Source organism: Terrapene carolina, unplaced genomic scaffold, assembly GCF_002925995.2.
Source record: "Terrapene carolina triunguis isolate 2854851 unplaced genomic scaffold, T_m_triunguis-2.0 Scaffold235, whole genome shotgun sequence".
Classification (NCBI taxonomy): domain Eukaryota; kingdom Metazoa; phylum Chordata; order Testudines; family Emydidae; genus Terrapene; species Terrapene triunguis.
The window spans coordinates 208156-228680 of NW_020664586.1; the positions used below are offsets into that span (position 1 = coordinate 208156).

The 20525-nt window shown below is 58.5% G+C and overlaps 1 protein-coding gene across 1 annotated transcript in view; it reads right to left on the reverse strand.

The window, feature by feature from the left end:
• Positions 1 to 553: 553 nt before the first annotated feature.
• Positions 554 to 20525, reverse strand: part of CDHR4 (cadherin related family member 4) — a 30879-nt gene continuing 10907 nt past the window's right edge. The window contains exons 8-20 of the mRNA XM_026657029.1: positions 16443 to 16579; positions 15856 to 16039; positions 15257 to 15407; positions 14684 to 14780; positions 13143 to 13361; positions 11630 to 11769; positions 10007 to 10157; positions 9315 to 9529; positions 8571 to 8710; positions 7189 to 7230; positions 3899 to 3986; positions 3370 to 3403; positions 554 to 609 (exon numbers count right to left, since the gene is read on the reverse strand). Coding sequence (XP_026512814.1) covers positions 554 to 609; positions 3370 to 3403; positions 3899 to 3986; positions 7189 to 7230; positions 8571 to 8710; positions 9315 to 9529; positions 10007 to 10157; positions 11630 to 11769; positions 13143 to 13361; positions 14684 to 14780; positions 15257 to 15407; positions 15856 to 16039; positions 16443 to 16579 — 1654 coding nt within the window. The remainder of the gene's footprint in view (positions 610 to 3369; positions 3404 to 3898; positions 3987 to 7188; positions 7231 to 8570; positions 8711 to 9314; positions 9530 to 10006; positions 10158 to 11629; positions 11770 to 13142; positions 13362 to 14683; positions 14781 to 15256; positions 15408 to 15855; positions 16040 to 16442; positions 16580 to 20525) is intronic.

Consider the following 20525-nt stretch of genomic DNA (forward strand, 5'->3'; position numbering starts at 1 on the left):
GCAGGACCCCTCAGTGTGCCAGCCCCTTTAGGGTCTCGCTACCTAGGGTAAGACACGCAGCTTCATCACCTCCTGGGTCCAACCCTTGGAGCCTCCAGCCCCCTTGCTTCTGTAAGCTCCCCACAGCGAGTCCCCCTGCGATGGGCACTGAGGGAGACCTGCACCCCCAAAGGGAGCACAGCACCCCTGGCACTGTAGTGACTCAGCCGGCGCGGTACAAGCAGGAGGGTTTTTTGGGTGTCTGGGACCCCACGCAGATGGTCCTTGGTTAGCGCACAGAGCAGAAAGTTACAGCCTGGCCCATTCTAGGGACCCAGCCATGGCCTGTCCGCAGAGGCTGTGCTGGGAGGACTCGGGAGTGGGGGGTGGGGGGAGGCTGTGACCACTCAGACCCAGGGGGGATGTGCCCGCTCAGACCCAGTGCAGGGGGGGAGCAGTGGGGGGCGGCTGTGTCCACTCAGACCAAGGCAGGCGGTGTCTGCTATGACCCAGTGCAGGGTGGGGGAGCGTCATGGGGCGGGGTGCCCACTCACACCCGGGGGGCAGTGTCTGCTCAGACCCAGCGGCGCGCTCCGGTGCTGCTGTTGAAGAGGTAATCCTGACCTGTAACTTGAGACAGAAAGCACGGCACACATGAGACTGGGCAGGGCCCACATCCCTCCTGGGCTCTTGCCAGGGGCAGCCGCCGGGCTCTGCAAACAGGCTGTGGGGCTGGAAGGGCTGTAACGTGGCGGGGACATGAGCGACCAAAAGGGGCCAAGTGGGAGTGGCACTTTGCCACTGCCCCAAGGGCCCGCACTCAGATGTGGCATGGCCGCCCCTGTGGTGCCATGGGACAGGCAGGGGCTCAACCATCTTAGTGCCCCAGACATGCTCAAGTTCTCCAAAGTGAGGAGGCGATGGGCCCTTTGACCACCCCTGCCCACATGCACAGCTCTCCCCTCACAACCCGAGAGGGGGCAAGACTCTGCTATGGGATGGCGTCTCACCTGCAAAGCCCTGGTTCCAGCCATGCCCTCTCGCTTAGCGGGGGAGGGCAGGGAGCTGGCACTGCAAGGAAGGAGGTGGTGGAGGGCAGGCTGGCACTGGTGGGTAGGAGGTGGGGGAGGGCTGGGGCCTGGCACTGGCTGAGAGGAAGTGGGGGGAGGGCAGGGGGCCTGCACTGGCTGGGAGGGAAGGGGGCGGGCTGGCACTGACTGGCAGGAAGTGGGGGAGGGAGGGGGGTGGCACTGGTTGGGAGGAGGTGCGGGGAGGGCAGGGGGCTTGCACTGGCTAGGAGGATGTCAGGGGAGAGCAGGGGGTAGCACTGGCTGGGAGGAGGTGGGGGAAGGACTGGCTGTGACGTTATGAGTGTAATATAATATTTCATTGGAAGGTGACAGGGCCAGAAAGAGTTAATTAACTCAGACTGACCTGACACATGGGTGAACCTTAAGGACTGGTTAGGACGATATGTAAATGAATAGAGCTTTGAAATGCAAGTCTGCATTGTTAGAGGTAAAAGGGTAGATGTTTGCTCAGGGCTTGTGATGTAAGCAAACAAGTCTTGTCTATTGCTATAGTTTTAAATTCAAAGATCAAAAAAAGGAATATTAACATTTGTGATGATACTTGAGTGAAATAGTATTGTCTAGATGTCTCTTTGAAGATTGTGGTAACCTGTATCTGAACTGTTTAATGGATAAATTACCCTGTACTAATTGCCAGGATGTTTGGAAGGAGAATTAAGCCTATTGTTTTTCAGGCCGAAAGGCTGCTGGAAATGTATAAGAACCCTGGGACATGATCCTGCTGCATCTCAGATCTGCTTTGGGTTTCAAGAGGGGGAAACCTTAAGCCACAAGGATTGAGATCCCCAGTCTTTGCCTGGAGCCACCCTGAATATGGACATTGAACTATAACCTGTGGACTATATCTAAAAGGACTTTTGGCAACTACAAGCTTACCTCTGCTATGCATCTGAACCTCAAGAATTGAATTCAAGTCTGTATGTATATTGATCTTTTAACCAACACTCTCTCTCTTTTCTTTTTTAATAAATTTTAGTTTAGTTAATAAGAATTGACTATAGCGTGTATTTTGGGTAAGATCTAAGTTATAATTGAACCTGGGTATGTGGCTGATCCTTTGGGATTGGAAGAACCTTTTCTTTTATATGATGAGATAAGATTTTCAGTAATCATCATCATATCTGACAGGTGTGTCTGGACAGAGGCCTGAGGCTGGGTACTTTAGGGGAACTGCGTTGTTTGGACTTCTGAGTAACCAGTGAGGTACTATAGAAGCTGTTTTGTGCTGGCTTGGTAAATCTAAGTATTGGAATAACCACCAGCATTTGGGGTTTGTCTGCCCCGTTTTGTTTGCAGTTCACCCTGATTGAGTGACCTCAGCTGGCTCCCACGGGCAGCACCGTCACACTGGCACAGGCTGGGAGGAGTGGGGGGGGAGTGTAGGGGCCGGAACTGGCTGATGGGAGGTGCGGGGAGGGCAGGGGGCCAGCTCTGGCTGGGAGGTGGTGGGGGAAGGGCAGAGGTGACACAGGCTGGGAGGAGGTGAGGCACATCAGAGGCATTTTCATTTTCCTGTTAAGTTGAGGAAAGCTTTCAAGCAAATATTTTGAGTGAAAGGTGTCAGTATGATATCCAAAAGATTCAGAACTCCCCACAAGATAAGTATAGAACGGGCATAAGTGATGTAAGCCTCTTCATATTACACTGCTGATGTGCCTCACCTCTGATTTGGAAGGATTATACACCCAAAGATGATATGATATCACAGTCTCCATGCACAGGTCAATCCCTACCCTGGCTATTGAGAATGCCAGCCAGAGTATCTCTCAATTTTGATAGGTACTGGCATCAGGGCCAGCTTTAGGCACCGCGGGGCCTGATTCGAAGGAGCCGCCGCTGAAGTCCCACCGCTGTCCTCGGCGGCAGCCCAACCGCTGCCGCGGAGGAAGGACCCCCCCCCGCCAAAATGCCGCCCAAGACAGCGGCAATGATTGAGGAGATTGGGGGAGGACATGGGGCAGGCACGTGCTAGGAGGAGGTTGGGGAGGGCAGGGGGCTGGCACTGGCTGGGAGGAGGGCAGGGGGTAGCACTGGCTGGTAGGAGCAGGGGAATGGAGGGGGCTGTCACTGGCTGGGGGGAGGTGGTGTGAGGAGGACAGGGGACTGGCACAGGCTGGGAGTAGGTGGGGGAGGGCAGGGAAATGGCACTGACTGGCAAGAAGTGGGGGAGGGCAGGAAGCTGGCACTACAAGGAAGGAGGTGGGGGAGGAGCTGGCAGTGGCTGGGAGGAGGTGGGGAGAGGGCAGGGTGCTGGCAGTGGCTTGGAGGAGGTGGGGGAGGGCCAGGGCCTGGCACTCACTGGGGTCCTGGGCGCGGCCATCAAACTGCTCCTGCTGTGGAAACAAGAGCAAAGAGCAACTGTTCAGTGCAGAGCCCCAAACTCCACCTGAGAGCCAGAGCTGTATGGATAGGGCAACACTTACCTCCCCCAGCAGGGGGTGCTGTGAGAGCGGGGCAGGGGCACTGAGGGGGGAATGGGTCAGGCACACTGGGGGGCACAGCCAGTAGGGGGTGCTGGGGGGGGCGGGGCAGGCGCACTGGGGGGCACAGCCAGCAGGGGATGCTGGGGGGCGGGGCAGGCGCACTGGGGGGCACAGCCAGCAGGGAGTGCTGGGGACAGGGCAGGCACACAAACTGATCCTTCTGCCTGGGGAAGGCGCCCAACATCTTGGGGGAGCTGTCGTGGGCTATGCCAACCACAGGCTGTGCCAGCCTTGGGGGGCGAGGTGGCAGTGAGGGCCTGGCAGGTGCACAGGCTGGGGGCAGTGCTCTGGGGGCAGCCTTGGCAGGGCTCCTGCCTGGCACATGCTCGGACAAGGCATCTGTACCAGGCTGAGGACGCTGGCGCGGCCTGTCTCCTTGTCCAGCTCTCCCGGGGCTGCGCTGTTCTTTGCCACATGTGAGTCTGACGAGGCCCTGAGGGGAGTAAGAGGACAGTCAGGGCATGGGCCCCATGTGGGGCAGAACCCCAAAGAGCCAGGCCCCTACCACCTGCGCTGGTGTGTGCCCCTCCCAGAGCCTGGGCACCCTCTGCTGGACGCCAAGGCACTGGAGCTGGGCACTGGAGCTCCCAGCCTGGCAGTGGGGTAGCCCCTGCCATCAGTGCGTTCAGGCTATGGAGCACAAGGAGCTTCCTCGGGTGAGGCTTGGGTCCCATGCCGGGCAACAGGCACCAGGGCAGGCTGTGGTGCACAGGGCTGGTCACTCTGAGAGGGGCATAGGGAAACAGCATGGTGCGGTAGGGTGCCAAGCCCCCTGGGAGCTGCAGGGCCCTATGGGAGGCAAGTGCCATTTGTTGTGGGACTGTCCCAGGCTCTGCTCTAGCAGGGCAGCCTAGCACCCAGTGCCCACACTGGCCAGAGATAGCTCTCAGGTCTCCAGCAGCGCAGCACCCCTACCACGGCAAAGGGCCCAGGGTCAGTACCAACCCATGGCAAAGGCACAGCCCCTCCCAGATGGATCCGTTGTCTGCCAGCCGAGTCCCAGTTTAGCATGTCTAGCCCCCATGCAGCCCAGCCCCAGAGACGGAGCGGACCCCCCTCCCTAGGAAATGATACCAATTAGCTCTGTGTTCTTGGGGAACCAGGATGCAGTATCTAGCCTGTCTGACTCATGAAGGACCTCTCCCCCCCCCCCCGCAGCCTCTGCTTGAACCAAAACGGATCAGAGGAAAGATTTACAGAAAGCAATGAAAAGGCAGTGGGAGACATACCTAAACCCCTCCTGACAAGGGTAACAGGATTAAGGCAACTCCCCTAGCCTCATCTGCATCAAAGATGGGACGGGGAGGCATCTCCATTAGCATACAGAATGGAGAACAAAGATTACCGCACGGAACTCTGGGACCAGAAAAGCAGGGAAGCACTGCATCATGGGGGATCTCTGCTCCAGATGTTAACGAACCTACGCCTGCACACACCCAGCTCACAGTTATCAAACCAATTCTAGTAATGAATCCTTGATTGATATCCAAAATACTGAAGCTGCCTAATTGCATTGTAAGCTCCCTGAAGAAACATCACCCATCATAGGAATGATCAGTTCCTATTGTCTAGCCTAAAGAAAACCCTTGAGTCATCAGTTTACCCATAAACAAATCTAGTGTTCTCCCTTGTTGTTTCCCTACAAAAACCCCTACTCACACTCAAGTAAGTGTTCTGATGCCTGGATCCAATCTCTGCATCAGTTCCACTGGGACTTCATCTTCTCCTGCCTGATCATGCTGGGGACTCTGCCTGTCTCCAGCACTCCGGACCCTCAGCTACCACCACCACCTGGGAACCCCGACCAGTTCAAGCTTCATGGAGTGGTGAGACCCCAGCTCACTCTCTCTCTCTCTCTCTCTCTCCCTCTGTTTTCTTCTCACGTATAACTTTTTAACCCTGACTTGTTTGATCAAGTATAGTTTTCTATATCTGACTTTTATAATCTTTAATAATGTAACTGTTATGTTTGTTTAGACTCTCCTTGTGTGGTTATCACTATTATTCAATAACTTTTATGGTTAAGCTGGTTGCTTCCCTCCCTCTCTCTGAACTTTACTCTTTTGTGTTTTTGGCTCCCCCATCTACTCTGCAGCAACGCTCCTCTTACCTAAGCTAAAGGTCCCTGTAGCGCCCAAAAATCCTGTGGGGTTTGCTCATCAAGTGGGTTACTACCAGAACAATTGTAATGTGAAAGTGGGGATAGGGAAGTGCTGAACCTGTGACATACGAGGGTGGCAGCCTGGAAGTGCTGTTTGACCCAGCCTGCTCAGGCTTACTCTGTTCCAGTGCAGTACCTGTGGCATATAAGGGTGGCAGCTTGGAAGTGCTGCTTGGCCCAGCCCACTGAGTCCAGGACCATATACGGGGTCAGCTTGAGAGTGCTGATTGACTCGGTCCACTCAGACTTGCTCTGTTAATGTGTGTGTGTGTGTTCATCTGATTCTGGGGCTGGAAGAGCCCAGCCCTGGGGAACCTAGGTCCTGCAGGATAGCTCCATTGGGAGGGGACTTGCAGCAGGGAGAAGTAGAGCTCCATATGAAAACACAAGTGACACAAGCAGTATATTGATAGAATTACAGAACACCCCCCCCCCCCAGCAGAGTAACCCTTACAGACAGCCCCCCAACCTGAAGCAAATACTCATCAGCAACCACACACCACACAACAAAAACACTAACCCAGGAACCAATCCCTGCAACAAACCCCGTTGCCAACTCTGTCCACATATCTATTCAAGGGACACCATCAGAGGACCTAATCACATCAGCCACACCATCAGGGGCTCGTTCACCTGCACATCTACCAATGTGATATATGCCATCATGTGCCAGCAATGCCCCTCTGCCATGTACATTGGCCAAACTGGACAGTCTCTACGCAAAAGAATAAATGGACACAAATCTGACATCAGGAATCATAACATTCAAAAACCAGTAGGAGAACACTTCAACCTCTCTGGTCACTCAGTAACAGACTTTTGCAATTTGGTGGCAATTTTGCAACAGAAAAGCTTCAAAAACAGACTCCAACAAGAAACTGCTGAACTTGAATTAATATGCAAACTAGATACCATTAATTTGGGCTTGAATAGAGACTGGGAGTGGCTGGGTCATCACACAAACTGAATATATTTCCCCATGTTAAGTATCCTCACACCTTTTTGTCAACTGTCTGAAATGGGCAATCTTGATTATCACTACAAAAGTTTTTTTTCTGCTGCTGCTAATAGCTCATCTTAATTAATTAGCCTCTTAGAGTTGGTAGGGCAACTCCCGCCTTTTCATGTTCTCTGTATGTATATATATCTTCTTACTATATGGTCCATTCTATGCATCTGATGAAGTGGGCTGTAGCCCACGAAAGTTTATGCTCAAATACATTTGTTAGTCTCTAAGGTGCCACAAGTACTCCTCGTTCTTTTTGCGGATACAGACTAACACGGCTGCTACTCTGAAACCTAATAAATTAGCATACCCCAAAGTAACGGGCAAATCTGGTAACAGGAATGGCCCTGGCCCAGGACTGGCTCCAATGGGGTCCCCAACCCCCAGCTCTAGGGCTGGGTCCCCTGCACTTCCTCAGGCTGGGCCAGTGCCCCAATGGTGCCCAGAGGCATGTGGAGAGGCTCTCACCTGTCCTGTAGGAGTGGCTGTGCTGACTTGCCTGGAGCAGGCCTGCAATGAGGAACACAGGGAAGTGGTGAGTGGGGAGTTGGGGAGGGCTAGATGAAGAAGTATGGGCTGGATGAATGGACTGTAAGGTGGATAGAAAGCTGGCTAGATCGTCGGGCTCAACGGGTAGTGATCAATGGCTCCATGTCTAGTTGGCAGCCGGTTTCAAGCGGAGTGCCCCAAGGGTCGGTCCTGGGGCCGGTTTTGTTTAATATCTTTATTAATGATCTGGAGGATGGTGTGGACTGCACTCTCAGCAAGTTTGCAGATGACACTAAACTGGGAGGCGTGGTAGATACGCTGGAGGGTAGGGATCAGATACAGAGGGACCTAGACAAATTGGAGGATTGGGCCAAAAGAAACCTGATGAGGTTCAACAAGGACAAGTGCAGAGTCCTGCACTTAGGACGGAAGAATCCTATGCACTGCTACAGACTAGGGACCGAATGGCTAGGTAGCAGTTCTGCAGAAAAGGACCTAGGGGTCACAGTGGACGAGAAGCTGGATATGAGTCAACAGTGTGCTCTTGTTGCCAAGAAGGCTAATGGCATTTTGGGCTGTATAAGTAGGGGCATTGCCAGCAGATCGAGGGACATGATCGTTCCCCTTTATTCGACATTGGTGAGGCCTCATCTGGAGTACTGTGTCCAGTTTTGGGCCCCACACTACAAGAAGGATGTGGAAATATTGGAAAGAGTCCAGCGGAGGGCAACAAAAATGATTAGGGGTCTGGAGCACATGACTTATGAGGAGAGGCTGAGGGAACTGGGATTGTTTAGTCTGCAGAAGAGAAGAATGAGCGGGGATTTGATAGCTGCTTTCAACTAGCTGAGGGGGGGTTCCAAAGAGGATGGAGCTCAGCTGTTCTCAGTGGTGGCAGATGACAGAACAAGGAGCAATGGTCTCAAGTTGCAGTGGGGGAGGTCTAGGTTGGATATTAGGAAACACTATTTCACTAGGAGGGTGGTGAAGCACTGGAATGCTTTACCTAGGGAGGTGGTGGAATCTCCTTCCTTGGAGGTTTTTAAGGCCCGGCTTGACAAAACCCTGGCTGGGATGATTTAGTTGGGAATTGGTCCTGCTTTGAGCAGGGAGTTGGACTAGATGACCTCCTGAGGTCCCTTCCAACCGTGATATTCTATGATTCTGTGAGGGCAGGGGTCTGGGCCCCTGTTGTACTAGGGGCCAGGAGCAGGGGGCGGGTGGATTGCTGTCCCTGGCAGAGATGGCTGCCCCGCGACACGGAGCCCTGAAGGCCCCTCCCGGCCAGGTGGCCACTGGCCATGGCAGGGTGTGTCCTGCCTGGCAGCCCTGCCTATGCCGCCCTGCGTGTCAACACTCACCTGCACAGGAGTTTCCACGACAGCCATGCCAGCGCCACCAGCAGCAGCGCCACGGAGACGGTCAGCACTGCCACGAACCAGGGCAAGGGTGCCCAGAACAGCTCGATGCGGGTGACAACTAGCGGCTTCTTCTGCAGGGTCTGCTAGTAGAGAGCAAAGTGCTGGGAGGCCTGTCAAGTTGGGGTGTGGGCATGGTGGGGCAGGGAGCTCTGTGGGCAGTGCTCTCATGGGACAAAGCAGCTCCATGCACTTGCAACACGGGGCACTGGGCCTCAGCATGGCTTGGGGCACCGTGTCACATCCCTGCAGTCAACACCCTGCCAGAGCGCATCCCTGTGCCCGACACCCTGCCAGAAAAGGGGGGGGCCAGGAAAGTCTGGCACAGCGTGGGCTCTGGGGTGATTCCAGGACACAGACTGGAGCCCTAGGAAAGGAGACTGCTCCCCACATCCCAGCGCAGACTCCGCCCAGCCCTCCACCAGGCACCTCAGCTGCAGGCTTATCCCTGCCCCCTTGCCAAGGCCAGGGGCCATGCCCACAACAAATGGGGGTAGGAGCAGCCCTCCAGAGGGGACATGGGGGGGGAGACAAGGGGCAACAGAAGCCATGGGGTAGCCAGGTTGGGGGGCCAGAACAGGCTGGGGGGTGGGAGAGTTACCCTAGGCCATATGGCTACCCCAGGAGAATGGAGCAGGCTGATGGGCAGGGGCTGAGTTGGGGGCACCCCGGAGCTCCCTGGCTCACCGTGCGCGTAGTGGCGGTGCTGGGCGTGGTAGTGGCCCAGGGCGTCACGTGCACGACCAGTGTGGCTGTGGTGCTGTGGCGTGGCGCGCTGAGGCTGTCCGTCACCTCCACCAGCAGCTCGAAGATGTGGGGCTCACGGATGCTGTCGGGTGGGTAGGAGAAAGCGGAGTGCAGCAGGGTGCTGCCCGCAAGCCGGAAGCGCTCATTGGTGTTGCCTGGCAAGGAAAGGCCCTGATGAGCCCGGGCTCCACCGCCCACCGGGGGAGTAGTGTGGAGGGGATGCTGCCCCACACCCCGATTGCAGAGAGCCCCCCCTCACTGCCCCACCACAGAGCCCCCTTATGCCCACTGCAGACACTACCTCTGAGGCCCTGCCAGGTCCCCACAGAGCGCGGACTGAGACGCAAGCCCCTACGAGGCCCGAACCCAGCCTCCTCCCTCCCTCCCACCCCCGACGGGTAAGACAGGGGCACGGAAACACCCAGCTCCCACCCCCCCAAGGCTAGGCCAGGGGCACAGAGCCTCCGCCCCCCCGATAGATAGGGCAAGGGCACAAAGACACCCAGCTCCCCCTCCCAGGGCTAGGCCATGGGCATGAAGATGCCCCGCTCCTCCTCCAGGGTTAGGCCAGGGGCACAGAGATGACCCCTGCCCTGTGCTAGGCCAGGGGCATGGAGACGGGACCCACTCACCTCCCACAAGGGTGTAGGTCAGGGGCAGCACGGTGCTCTTGTCCTCATCAGAGCACTGCAACTGCGCGAGGGGCAGACTGGGGTCCCGGGTGGAGTAGATGAAGAACTCCTGGAATGGGGGCGTGCAGCGCGGGGGCTGGTCATTGGTGTCCTGGGGGCACACAGAGGCCTGTGCTGGGAACAGCGACCCCAGGGCTGTGGCAAGGGTGGCATTGCAGTGGCACTCGGGGCCCAGGGTGGGATCAGGATTCCCCTGGCTGGGCAGGTCAGTCCCAGGGCAGGGCAACGGGCCATCCCTGAGCCAGGCACATTCTCAGCTCTCCTTCCTGCGAACTAGGCCGCAGGACAGACCCTGGGCACCGGGGCAGCATGACATTCCAGATACACAGTGACAGCACACTAAGCCAGGGCACTGCCCTCTGTTGGCAGGGCCAGAGCAGTACTGTGTGTGTCACAGCCCTATACTGCGCTCGCAACCAACATGGATTCACCTCTCACTCCTGCCAGGCAGATCTGTGCTAGAGGAGGGAGGTGGGGTGGGAGTCCCATTGCTGGTGGGCACAGGCAGGGCCATGCCAGGCAGCAGCTTGTGACGCTCCAGGGGCAGCCCCATTGCTGGTGGACACGGGCAGGGCCAACCCTGCGGCATCCCAGGGGCAGCCCCATTGCCAGTGGGTGTGGGCAGGGCCATGCCGGCAGCAGCCTGTAACCCATGTTTCTATTGATTCCACCAAAGAACTGTGGATGGCACGGTGCCCATGGGCTGTTGGTTTTCCCTCCTCCCCCCAGCTTCTGTCAAGCCCACCGTGGGGGGGGGGGCAGAGGGACCCCATGCTGCTCTCTGTCTCTGGTCAGAGCTGGGGATCTGGCTGCCAATGCACTGGGTGGGCTGGGTCTGAGGCCATGAAGAGCCTGTCCCTGCAGAGCACCAGCACAGCCTCCTGCAACCTCATCACCACGTGGAGGGACCCTGAGGCTGCCTGGTCCCTGCGTCCGCCGCACTGGGCCAGCGCCCAGCAGAGCCAGCCTGGTCTGGGCTCTCCACCCACCAGGGTTCCCACCTCAGCCACGTGGCAGAGCCTCATCCCTCCACTTCAGGAGGCAGGCGAGTCTGGGAGCCCCGCCATGCACCGGGCACAGGCTGGCAGAGGGCTCCCGGCTGGGCCTTTGGCAGGGTTGGCCAGGGACACCAGGGCTCTAGGTGCCTGGCTGCTGTCATGGCTCATGGGAAGAGTGGGCCGATTCGATGGATAACCAGGGAGGCTTCAGCAGAGCCACACCCCTCCCCCCCGCCCCCGCACGCCTGAGCATTGTGGAAAGGCAAAGCACCCATGTGCTAATAGAGAGCACACTGCCCTCCTGTGGCCAGGGGCTGAACCCAAACATCCGAGGCTCCTAGCAGATACCTGCATGGGATTTGATCCGTTTTCTCCTGTCGAACCCTTGGAACGGCACAGACCAAACTGCCGGGCCAAGGACACCCTGAGTTGGCAGAGCCAAGCGCTCCAGAATTAGTGAACGCCAAAGTTAAGATGGCCTGAGTAACCTTAACCAGCCCCCTGGCGCACATGCGTTGTGGGACCGGCCCCGGGTCTGGCCAGGAGGTGCACAGCGGAGCATCACCTGCACTTGGATGGTGATGTCACACAGCACACTGCGCTGGTGCCGTGGGTCTGCATCATTGGCCACATCCTGCAGCTGCACGGTCAGGATATAGACCTGCTTGCTCTCGTAGTCCAGGAGCCCGAGCACGTGAATTTCACCTGCATGACACAGGAGCAGCCATGCAGAAACATTCTGGGGAGAAACCCACAGCCTGGGCTCCTCAAGAGAGGGACTCAGGGTCCAGGCTAGGGTCAGGTGGGGAGGGGGCTTAGCCTGGAGGGAAGGGTAAGGGAGGAGTGGAGGGATAAGAGTGGATGTGGGGTAATGGGGTCAGGGCGCGGATGGAGTAACGGGGGCAGATGGAAGGGTAACAGGGGCAGGGCAGGGCAAGGTGAGGGGGGTAATGGGGTCAGGGCGGGGATGGAGTAATGGGGCGGATGGAGGGGTAATGGGTGGGTGGGGGAGGGGTAACGGAGGCAGGGCATGGTGGGGGAGGGGTAACAGGGGCGGGGCAGGATGGGGAGGGATAATGGGGTCAGGACAGGGATGGAGTAATGGGGTGGGTGGAGGGGTAACAGGGGCAGGGCAGGATGGGGTAATTGGGGCTGGGGCAGGGTTGGGGTAATGGGGTCAGGGTGGGGATGGAGTAATGGGAGGGGTGGGAGGGGTAAGGGGGCAGGGTGGGGGAGGGGTAATGGGGTCAGGAGGGATGGAGTAACTGGGCCGGGTGCAGGGGTAACGAGGCGGGGAGCAGGGGAACAGGCTCAGGGGCAGGTGGAGAGGCTAGCACAGGCCCATGCAGACTGGCATGGTGTGACGAAGTGGGACTGTCCTTAATGTTTCCTCTGAATACTGTAGGGGTGCCTCAGTTTCCCCTATGCATGTCTTAAGTCTCTAGGTGATGGGATAAGGGGGATGTGATTGTCGCAAAGGGCAAGTGTGCATAAATGGCCAACACTGTCTCCTGGCAACTAATGGCCTGGGTCCTTCCCCCCTGCAAGGTGATAGCTAACGGTGTTGGAGAACAAAGGAATCAGGTGACCTCCTGGTCCTGGAAAGGGACAAAGCCCAGAGGAGGAGGGGCTGGAGGGTGAGTCAGTTTGGAGCTGGCTGGGGACGTGGAGTGAAGGGGAAGACTTGGTTGTCTGGCTCACTGCCCCCCAAAATGGACCCGGCTGAGGGGTCCTGTTCCCTGTACCTACAAGCTCTGTTTTAGACCGTGTTCCTGTCATCTAATAAACCTCTGTTTTACTGGCTGGCTAAGAGTCACGTCTGACTGCGAAGTTGGGGTGCAGGACCCTCTGGCTTCCCCAGGTCCCCGCCTCGGTGGACTCGCTGTGGGAAGCGCACAGAGGGGCAGAGGATGCTGAATGCTCCAAAGGTCAGACCCAGGAAGGTGGAAGCCGTGTGAGCTTCTTGCCCTGGAGACAGTCTGCTCACAAAGAGGAGACTTCACCAGAGTCCTGACTGGCTTCGTAGGGAGCAGTTCCTAGAGCATCACCTGAGGACTCCGTGACACATGGCAGCTTACCGGTGCGTGGGCCGATATAGAAGGCGGGCGGGCTGGCGCCGGCACACCCAGCAATGCTGTACTCAATGTTGTCGAAGGGGTAGTCCAGGTCCGTGCCATTGACCCGGCCCACTGTGTCACCGAAGGCAGCATCCTCTGGCACGCTGAACAGGGCGCTGGCTGGGCACGCAGGTGAGTGCTCGTTCTTCGGAGTCACCGTCACCAGCACGGGCACACGGGCTGCATCACAGAGGCTAGGGGGGTCAACTATGTGGGGCTGGGTTGTCTGGGGATGGAGGGTGTGATGAAGTGGGGGTTTTCCCTTGTTATGTTGTATGTGAGTCTTACTGTTGAGCCTATGTCAGTTTTACTGTTTTGCATGAATACTGTGTGTGCCTCAGTTTCCCTGTGTGCTGCACCAATATCTTGGTGGTGGGAATAGGGGTGTGTGACTTTGGCTGAGACCTGTGGGGCAGGTGAGGCTGCTCCAACTACCTGCACATATGCTGTGACTGGTGCCCTTCGTAACCTGAGACCCAGGAGGGGGGTGCCACCAGGTGACACCTTTTGCTCGGGAAGCAGGACAAAGGGGAGGAGGAGACCCAGTACTCCCCAAGATGGACTTGGCTGAAAGTCACTGATTTCTGTGCTAACAAGTTCTGTTCTATGCTGTGTTCCTATTGACTAATAAACCTTCTGTTCTACATGCTGGCTGAGAGTTACGTCTGACTGCGGAGTTGGGGTGCAGAACCCGCTGGCTTCCCCAGGAGCCCTACCCAGGCGGACTCGCTGCGGGAAGTGCACGGTGTGGAAGGGGATGCTGAATGCTCCAAGGTCAGATCCAGGAAGGTCGAAGCTGGGTAAGCTTCTTGCCCTGGAGACAGTATGCTCAGAGAGAGGAGGCTCCCCCAGAGTCCTGACTCGTTTCATAGGGAGTAGTTCCAGAGCATCGCCCAGTGAATCCGTGATAGAACCCTTTCCAGCCTCCAGGGCCGGGCTGTCTGGGGATGGGGGGGACCAGAGCCCCGGGTCTAACTGTCTGGGGATGGGGGGAGATGAGCTCCAGGGGACTGGGCTTTCTGGAGATGTGGGGGGGATCTGCCCCCATGGCCAGACTCTCTAGGGATGGGGGGACCAGCCCCCCCACGGGCCGGCCTGTCTGGGGATGGGGGGACCAGCCCCCAGGGGCCAGGCTGTCTGGGGATGGGGGAGATCAGCTCCACAAGGCCGAGCTGTCTGGGGTTCGGGGGGGTGGGTGAGGGGGCTGTCTGGGAATGGAGGGGAACGACCCCCCCACACACACACCCGGACCAGGCTCTTGGGGGCTGGAAAGGGTGTTTCTTGCTGACAGCTCCATGGGTGGTAAAGAGGGGCCTCGTGACCCCATTGTATTCTGGAAGTTGTGTCCCCTATGCCTGCACCTTCTGGCTAAGGGTTATGCTGGGATTGGTGCTGCCCTCAGTTGCCTGGCACTGCCCAGCTCCCACTGCCCCTGCCCTGCCTGTGCGACTGGACCGAGGGGCCTGGGCCAGGCCGGGGATCAGCGGAGCGGGGGAACTCACTGCTCAGGGGGGGCTGCCCACTGTCCGTTACCAGGATGGTGGCCATGTACTGGAAGCGGGCACTGGCAGCTGAGTCGTAGTCCAGGGTCTCGTTGACCTATGGGATTCAAACCCAGGCAGCTCGGAGGTGCAGGGGCTGGACACTGAAACTCTCACAGTCAGGGCTGCCCACTGGGCCCTGCCATCCCCATGCCTCCCCCTGAACCCCACATGGGCCCTACTGGGGAGAGAACCTCGAGTCCTGGCTCCCAGGCCCCCTCCCTCCCCACTCTAACCACTAGCCCCTACTCCCCTTCCAGAGCTGGGGATAGAACCCAGAAGTCCCGTCTCCCAGCCCCCCCCGTCTCCCAGCCCCCATCCTCCATCCCCCTCCCAGAGCTAGAGATAGAGCCTAGGAGGCCTGGCTCCCAGACCCGCTCCCCCAGTCTAACCACTAGCCCCTCTCCCCCTCCCAGAATTGGGGATAGAGGCCAGGAGTCCTGGCATCCAGCCCCCACCCCCTATGGTGCCCTGCTGGCTGCAGAAGGCACTGGCACTGTCCGGGTGTGCCCTGGCCCTGCCCGCTGGGCTCACCTGCAGCTGTGGGCCCTGCATGCGGAAGCTGTAGCGCGAGCGCTGGTTGCCCTCCACCTGGTAGCGCAGGGAGCTGTTGCTGGCATCTGGGTCCATGCATGTCAGCGTCACGAGAGTCCAGCCGATGGGGGTGTCCTCAGATACCTGAGCCCTGGCAGAAGGAGGGCAGGGGTTACCAGTGGGGAAGGTGAAGGGCCAACAGGACATGGGCAAAGGGAGGGGGCCTCTCTCCTGCCCTTGTGCCAGGTGTGCCCCCAGCAGCCCTGCCACACTGCGGCCAGCACTCAGTCTGCATGACGCTTCAGCCGGGCCACCTCACCGCACCCCAGGCAGTAGCCCCTTCTGCAAGGGGAGCTACAGGGACCTGGCCAGCGTTGCAAGGTAGGGTGTGTCACAGCCGGGGATAGAACCCAAAAGTCCTGGCTCCACACCTCCCCGCCCCCAACCACTAGACCTCACTCCCTCTCAGAGCTGGGGCAGAACCCAGGAGTCCTGGCTCCCACAACCACTAGACTTCACTGCCCTCCCAGAGCCGGGGCAGAACCCGGGGCAGAATCTGGCTCCCAGCCGTGATGGGGAGTGGGGGCAGGGACCCTTACAGGAAGACGGCGGGGGAGCAGCGCGGTGCCAGTGTGTTCGTGGACAGCACGGTGATGTTGAGGCCCATGGTGTCGCTGTCACTGGGGTGCAGCATGTTGTAGGCCCGCACCAGCAGTTGGGTGTGTGCCACCTCTGGGGAGCGCTGCAGGTCCAGTTCGTAGGTGTTGCGGAGCTCGCCAGTAACTGCCAAGGACAGGAGGGTGCCACCACATGCTCAGCACCAGGCCGGGGTCTCTGCAGCCCTCGGTATCCCGAGGCAGGGTCAGGGATTGAAGGGAAGGGCTGCCCTCAGGGAAACTTGCCAGCGTCACGGCCCCGCCATGTTATGGGGGAGGCAGAGACGTGTCTGCGGCCATGGCCCTGGCATGTTATGGGGTGGGGCAGAGACACGTCCCTGGCCACGGCCTTGCCACGTTATGGGGGGGTGCAGAGACAGCTCCCCTGGCCATGGCCCTGAAACGGAATGGGGGGGCAGACACATGGCAATGGCGACGGCCCCGCCACGATATTGGGGGATCCCAGAGATGCACCACGGCCCCACCATGTTATGAGGGAGCCCTGGGGCCGGGGCAGGAGCGTGGCTCACCTGCATCGATGGTGTAGAGCCCGTGGGCGGCTGGGGCGATGATCTCATAGCGCACGTTGTCCCCCTGGGCATGGACCTGTGTGACGAGCTGCATGGCACCTCTCTTCTCCAGCACGGCCACACTGCGCCACTCTGCCCTGCTCACCACACAGCAGAGGTCAGCCCAGCCACCGCCGCCCTCGCCACCACCAGGCACCCACTCAGCTCCTGCCCCAGGCACCCTCGCCCCCCTCATGGCGCCCAGCAGGATGGGGAGGCTGCCACGCGCTCTCCAAGAGCCCCCCCGCTGGCATGGCCGACAGGTCTGCTGCCCAGCTGCACTGCGCTGCCTGCGTACGGCCCCTTGCTGCCTGCCCCTCCAGGCCTAGCCCTGTGCCCTACGCCCAGGAACATCACCCCACATTCTTGCACCCCACACCCCTGCCCCCTGCACCCTTGTGCCCCAAATCTGTCCCCTGCGCCCTACACCCTGGGAACATCTCCCTGTGTCTGTAGCACCCCTGTGCCACACATCCCTGTTCCCTGCACCCCAAATACCTTTGCCCCACATCCCTGCCCCTGAGCACATCAGCCTGCACCCCACACCCCCCGCACTCCAAATCCCCATGCCCCACACCTCTGCCCCCTGCACCCTAAGTTCTGGGATGGAGGATTGGGGCTGGGAGACGGGGCGGGGGGGCTTGGAGCCAGGACTTCTGGGTTCTATCCCCAGCTCTGGAAGGGGAGTGGGGGCTAGTGGTTAGAGTGGGGAGGGAGGGGGGCCTGGGAGCCAGGACTCAAGGTTCTCTCCCCAGTAGGACCCATGTGGAGTTCAGGGGGAGGCATGGGGATGGCAGGGCCCAGTGGGCAGTCCTGACTATGGGAGTTTCAGTGTCCAGCCCCTGCACCTCCGAGCTGCCTGGGTTTGAATCCCGCAGGTCAACGAGACTCTGGACTATGACTCAGCTGCCAGTGCCCACTTCCAGTACGTGGCCACCATCCTGGTAACGGACAGTGGGCAGCCCCCCCTGAGCAGCGAGTGCCCCCGCTCCATTGATCCCCGGCCTGGCCCAGGCCCCTCGGTCCAGTCGCACAGGCAGGGCAGGGGCAGTGGGAGCTGGGCAGCGCCAGGCAACTGAGGGCAGCACCAATCCCGGCATAACCCTTAGCCAGAAGGTGCAGGCATAGGGGACACAACTTCCAGAATACAATGGGGTCACGAGGCCCCTCTTTACCACCCATGGAGCTGTCAGCAAGAAACACCCTTTCCAGCCCCCAAGAGTCTGGTCCGGGTGTGTGTGTGGGGGTTGTTCCCCTCCATTCCCAGACAGGCCCCTCACCTCCACCCCTGAACCCCAGACAGCTCGGTCTTGTGGAGCTGATCTCCCCCATCCCCAGACAGCCCAGTTCCCAGAGGCTGATCCCCCCATCCCCAGACAGCCTGGGCCCTGGGGGCTGGTCCCCCCATTCCCAGACAGCCCGGCCCGGGGGTGATGGGGGGGCTAGTCTCCCCATCCCTAGACAGTCTTGCCACAGGGCTGATCCCCGCCACATCCCCAGACAGCCCAGTCCCCAGTGATCAACCTAGCTGGCCACTAGATTGATCCGGACTCTGTACTGGTAACTATAACATTGACTGGTGGGACAGAGTGTGTGTGTGATTGAATGCATATGCTAATTGTTGTATCTTCGGGAAATGCGGCGTATTGCCTTTTCCCTGAAAAAGATCCCATGTGCTTCTTATAAGCATAACACCTGCACACATCACCTGTGCACATCACCCTGTAATCCACATGCCCTGTGACATAGTGGGGATTTTTTGTTGTTGTTTTGTATGAGCCTATGTGAATCACTGTTTTGCATGAATGTTGTGTGTGCCTCAGTTTCCCTGTGTATTGCACCAACGTCTAGGTGATGGTATAAGGGTGTGTGACTTTTTCAGGGGCTGCTCCAGCTGCCTCCATGGATGCTATGGCCACCCCTTCATAACCTGAGACTCAGTAGCGGGATGCAACCAGGTGACTCTTGGCCTGGGAAGCGAGAAAAAGGCTGGAGGAGGAGCAACGGGCAGGGCAGGGGCCAGGCAGCTGGAAGCGAATCAGTCTGGCTGGCTGAGGGCAGTATGCTCAGAGAGAGGAGGCTCCCCCAGAGTCCTGGCTGGCTTTTTATGGAGTAGTTCCAGAGCATCTCCCCTGTGATTCCGTGAAGTGACTGGAGAGCAGTAAAACGAAGGGGGCGTGCTGAAGGCTCTGAGAGGTGCGGTTCCAGGAGGCTGAGGAGCCTACGGCTTAACCCCGAGAGACAGTGGACCCCCGAGAAGGGCTGTCACACTGAAGGGGTTCCTCCCATGGACTGTGGGGAGCTGAGAGAGCACAGGCCTGTGAGTCCATGACCACTTGGGAACACCATGGAGATCGCCTATAACCATCTCCTTAAGAAGGACATTGTAGAGCTGTGCAGAGAGAGAGGGCTGTGTATTGGAAACTCACTAAGGCACAGCTGATTGCTCACTTGGAAGAGGAGGATTGCTGTAAGGAGCCGGTTCCTGACCCAGCTGGGGCCGCGAGAGAAGCTGGGAGCAGCCAGGCAGCCCCAGGGCCCACACTGGTTCCTGATCCAGCTGGGGGTGCGACAGTGGCTGGGAGCAGCCAGGCAACCCTAGGGCCCACATCGGCTCTTGACTGAGCTGGGGCCGCGAGAGAGGCTGGGAGCAGGTGGGCTGAGACCTCCCCGCCTCGTCCCCAACCAGTAGGGGGTCTCCACTTGGTTCCCCGTCGGTGGTTCTGAGATGGATGGAATTGGAGCTGAGACTGAAGGAGTCAGAGGACCATTAGAGACAGGGAAGGCATGAAGCAGAACAGGCCCTGCTCCTGTAACAGCCGAGGATTTGAATTTGAATCCAGGGAACCAATCGGCTGAGACACATGCGGTCAGTGAAAATGCAAATGACCTGGCTGCCAGGAGGTAGGAGCTGCTAAGCTCAGGGTACCTGCCTGTCTGTAACCAGAACCCTGGAGCTGAGTGGGACAGAGAGATGCTCCACGCCCCCCTGCACATGGGGGAGGTGGCTCACGCTGGCTCTGATGCTGTGAGCAAAGCAGTGGGCTCGCTGCCTGCCCTCACTGGGACAGCAGGGGCAAAGCTGAGCCCAGGGGGATTGGAGACCCCAGCTGAGTGTGGGGAACCACAGCCAGGGCGGGACAGCTGCCAACCAGGGCTGCCTTGTCCAGAGGTGCAAATGACCTGGGACAAGGATAAAGCAGCCTTGAGACACCTGCCTGTCATAGAAGAGCCTTTTCAGAAGGTGGCTCTGGACTTGGTGAGGGACAAATGGGAGGGGAAGGCCTCCCCCAATGGAGAATCAGTAGTGGAGTATGTACTGACCTTCCAGGAAAAGCTCACTGAGCTCATGGGTCCAGCCAGGGAGAAACTGGCCAGGGCCCAAGGGAGGCAGAAGGTCTGGTACGACCGTTCAGCCTATGGCACCGGGGACCAGGTGTGGGTTCTCATCCCAGTGAGGAAGAACAAGCTGCAAGCTGCCTGGGATGGGCCCTTCAAGGTCATCAAGCAGATGAATGAGAACAATGTGGTGGAACTGCCCAACCGTGCTCACAGCCACCGAGGGCACCAGGTCAACATGATGGAGCCGTACTGTGACAGGGCGAGTTGCTGGTACTGGCCGTGTGTGGCCAGTGGTGGGTCTCTTTCCTGAGACAGGAGCCAGTCCCTTGCTGGAATCCCCTCTCTGACCAGCTAACCCCTGCCCAGCAGGCAGAGATCCGAGAGATGCAGCATTCGTACCAACAGCTGTTTTTCAACCCACAGCTGTTTTCCAAGAGGCCTGGGCTCACTAATCAAGCTGTCCACTGGCTGGAGCCAGCCCTCCCATCAGGTGTTTCCTATTCAGAGTAATGGGGAACACAGCACAGACCCTGGAGGGAGAGATCAGAGACATGTATCAGAGGGGTAGCCGTGTTAGTCTGAATCTGTAAAAAGCAACAGAGGGTCCTGTGGCACCTTTAAGACTAACAGAAGTATTGGGAGCATAAGCTTTCGTGGGTAAGAACCTCACTTCTTCAGATCTGAAGAAGTGAGGTTCTTACC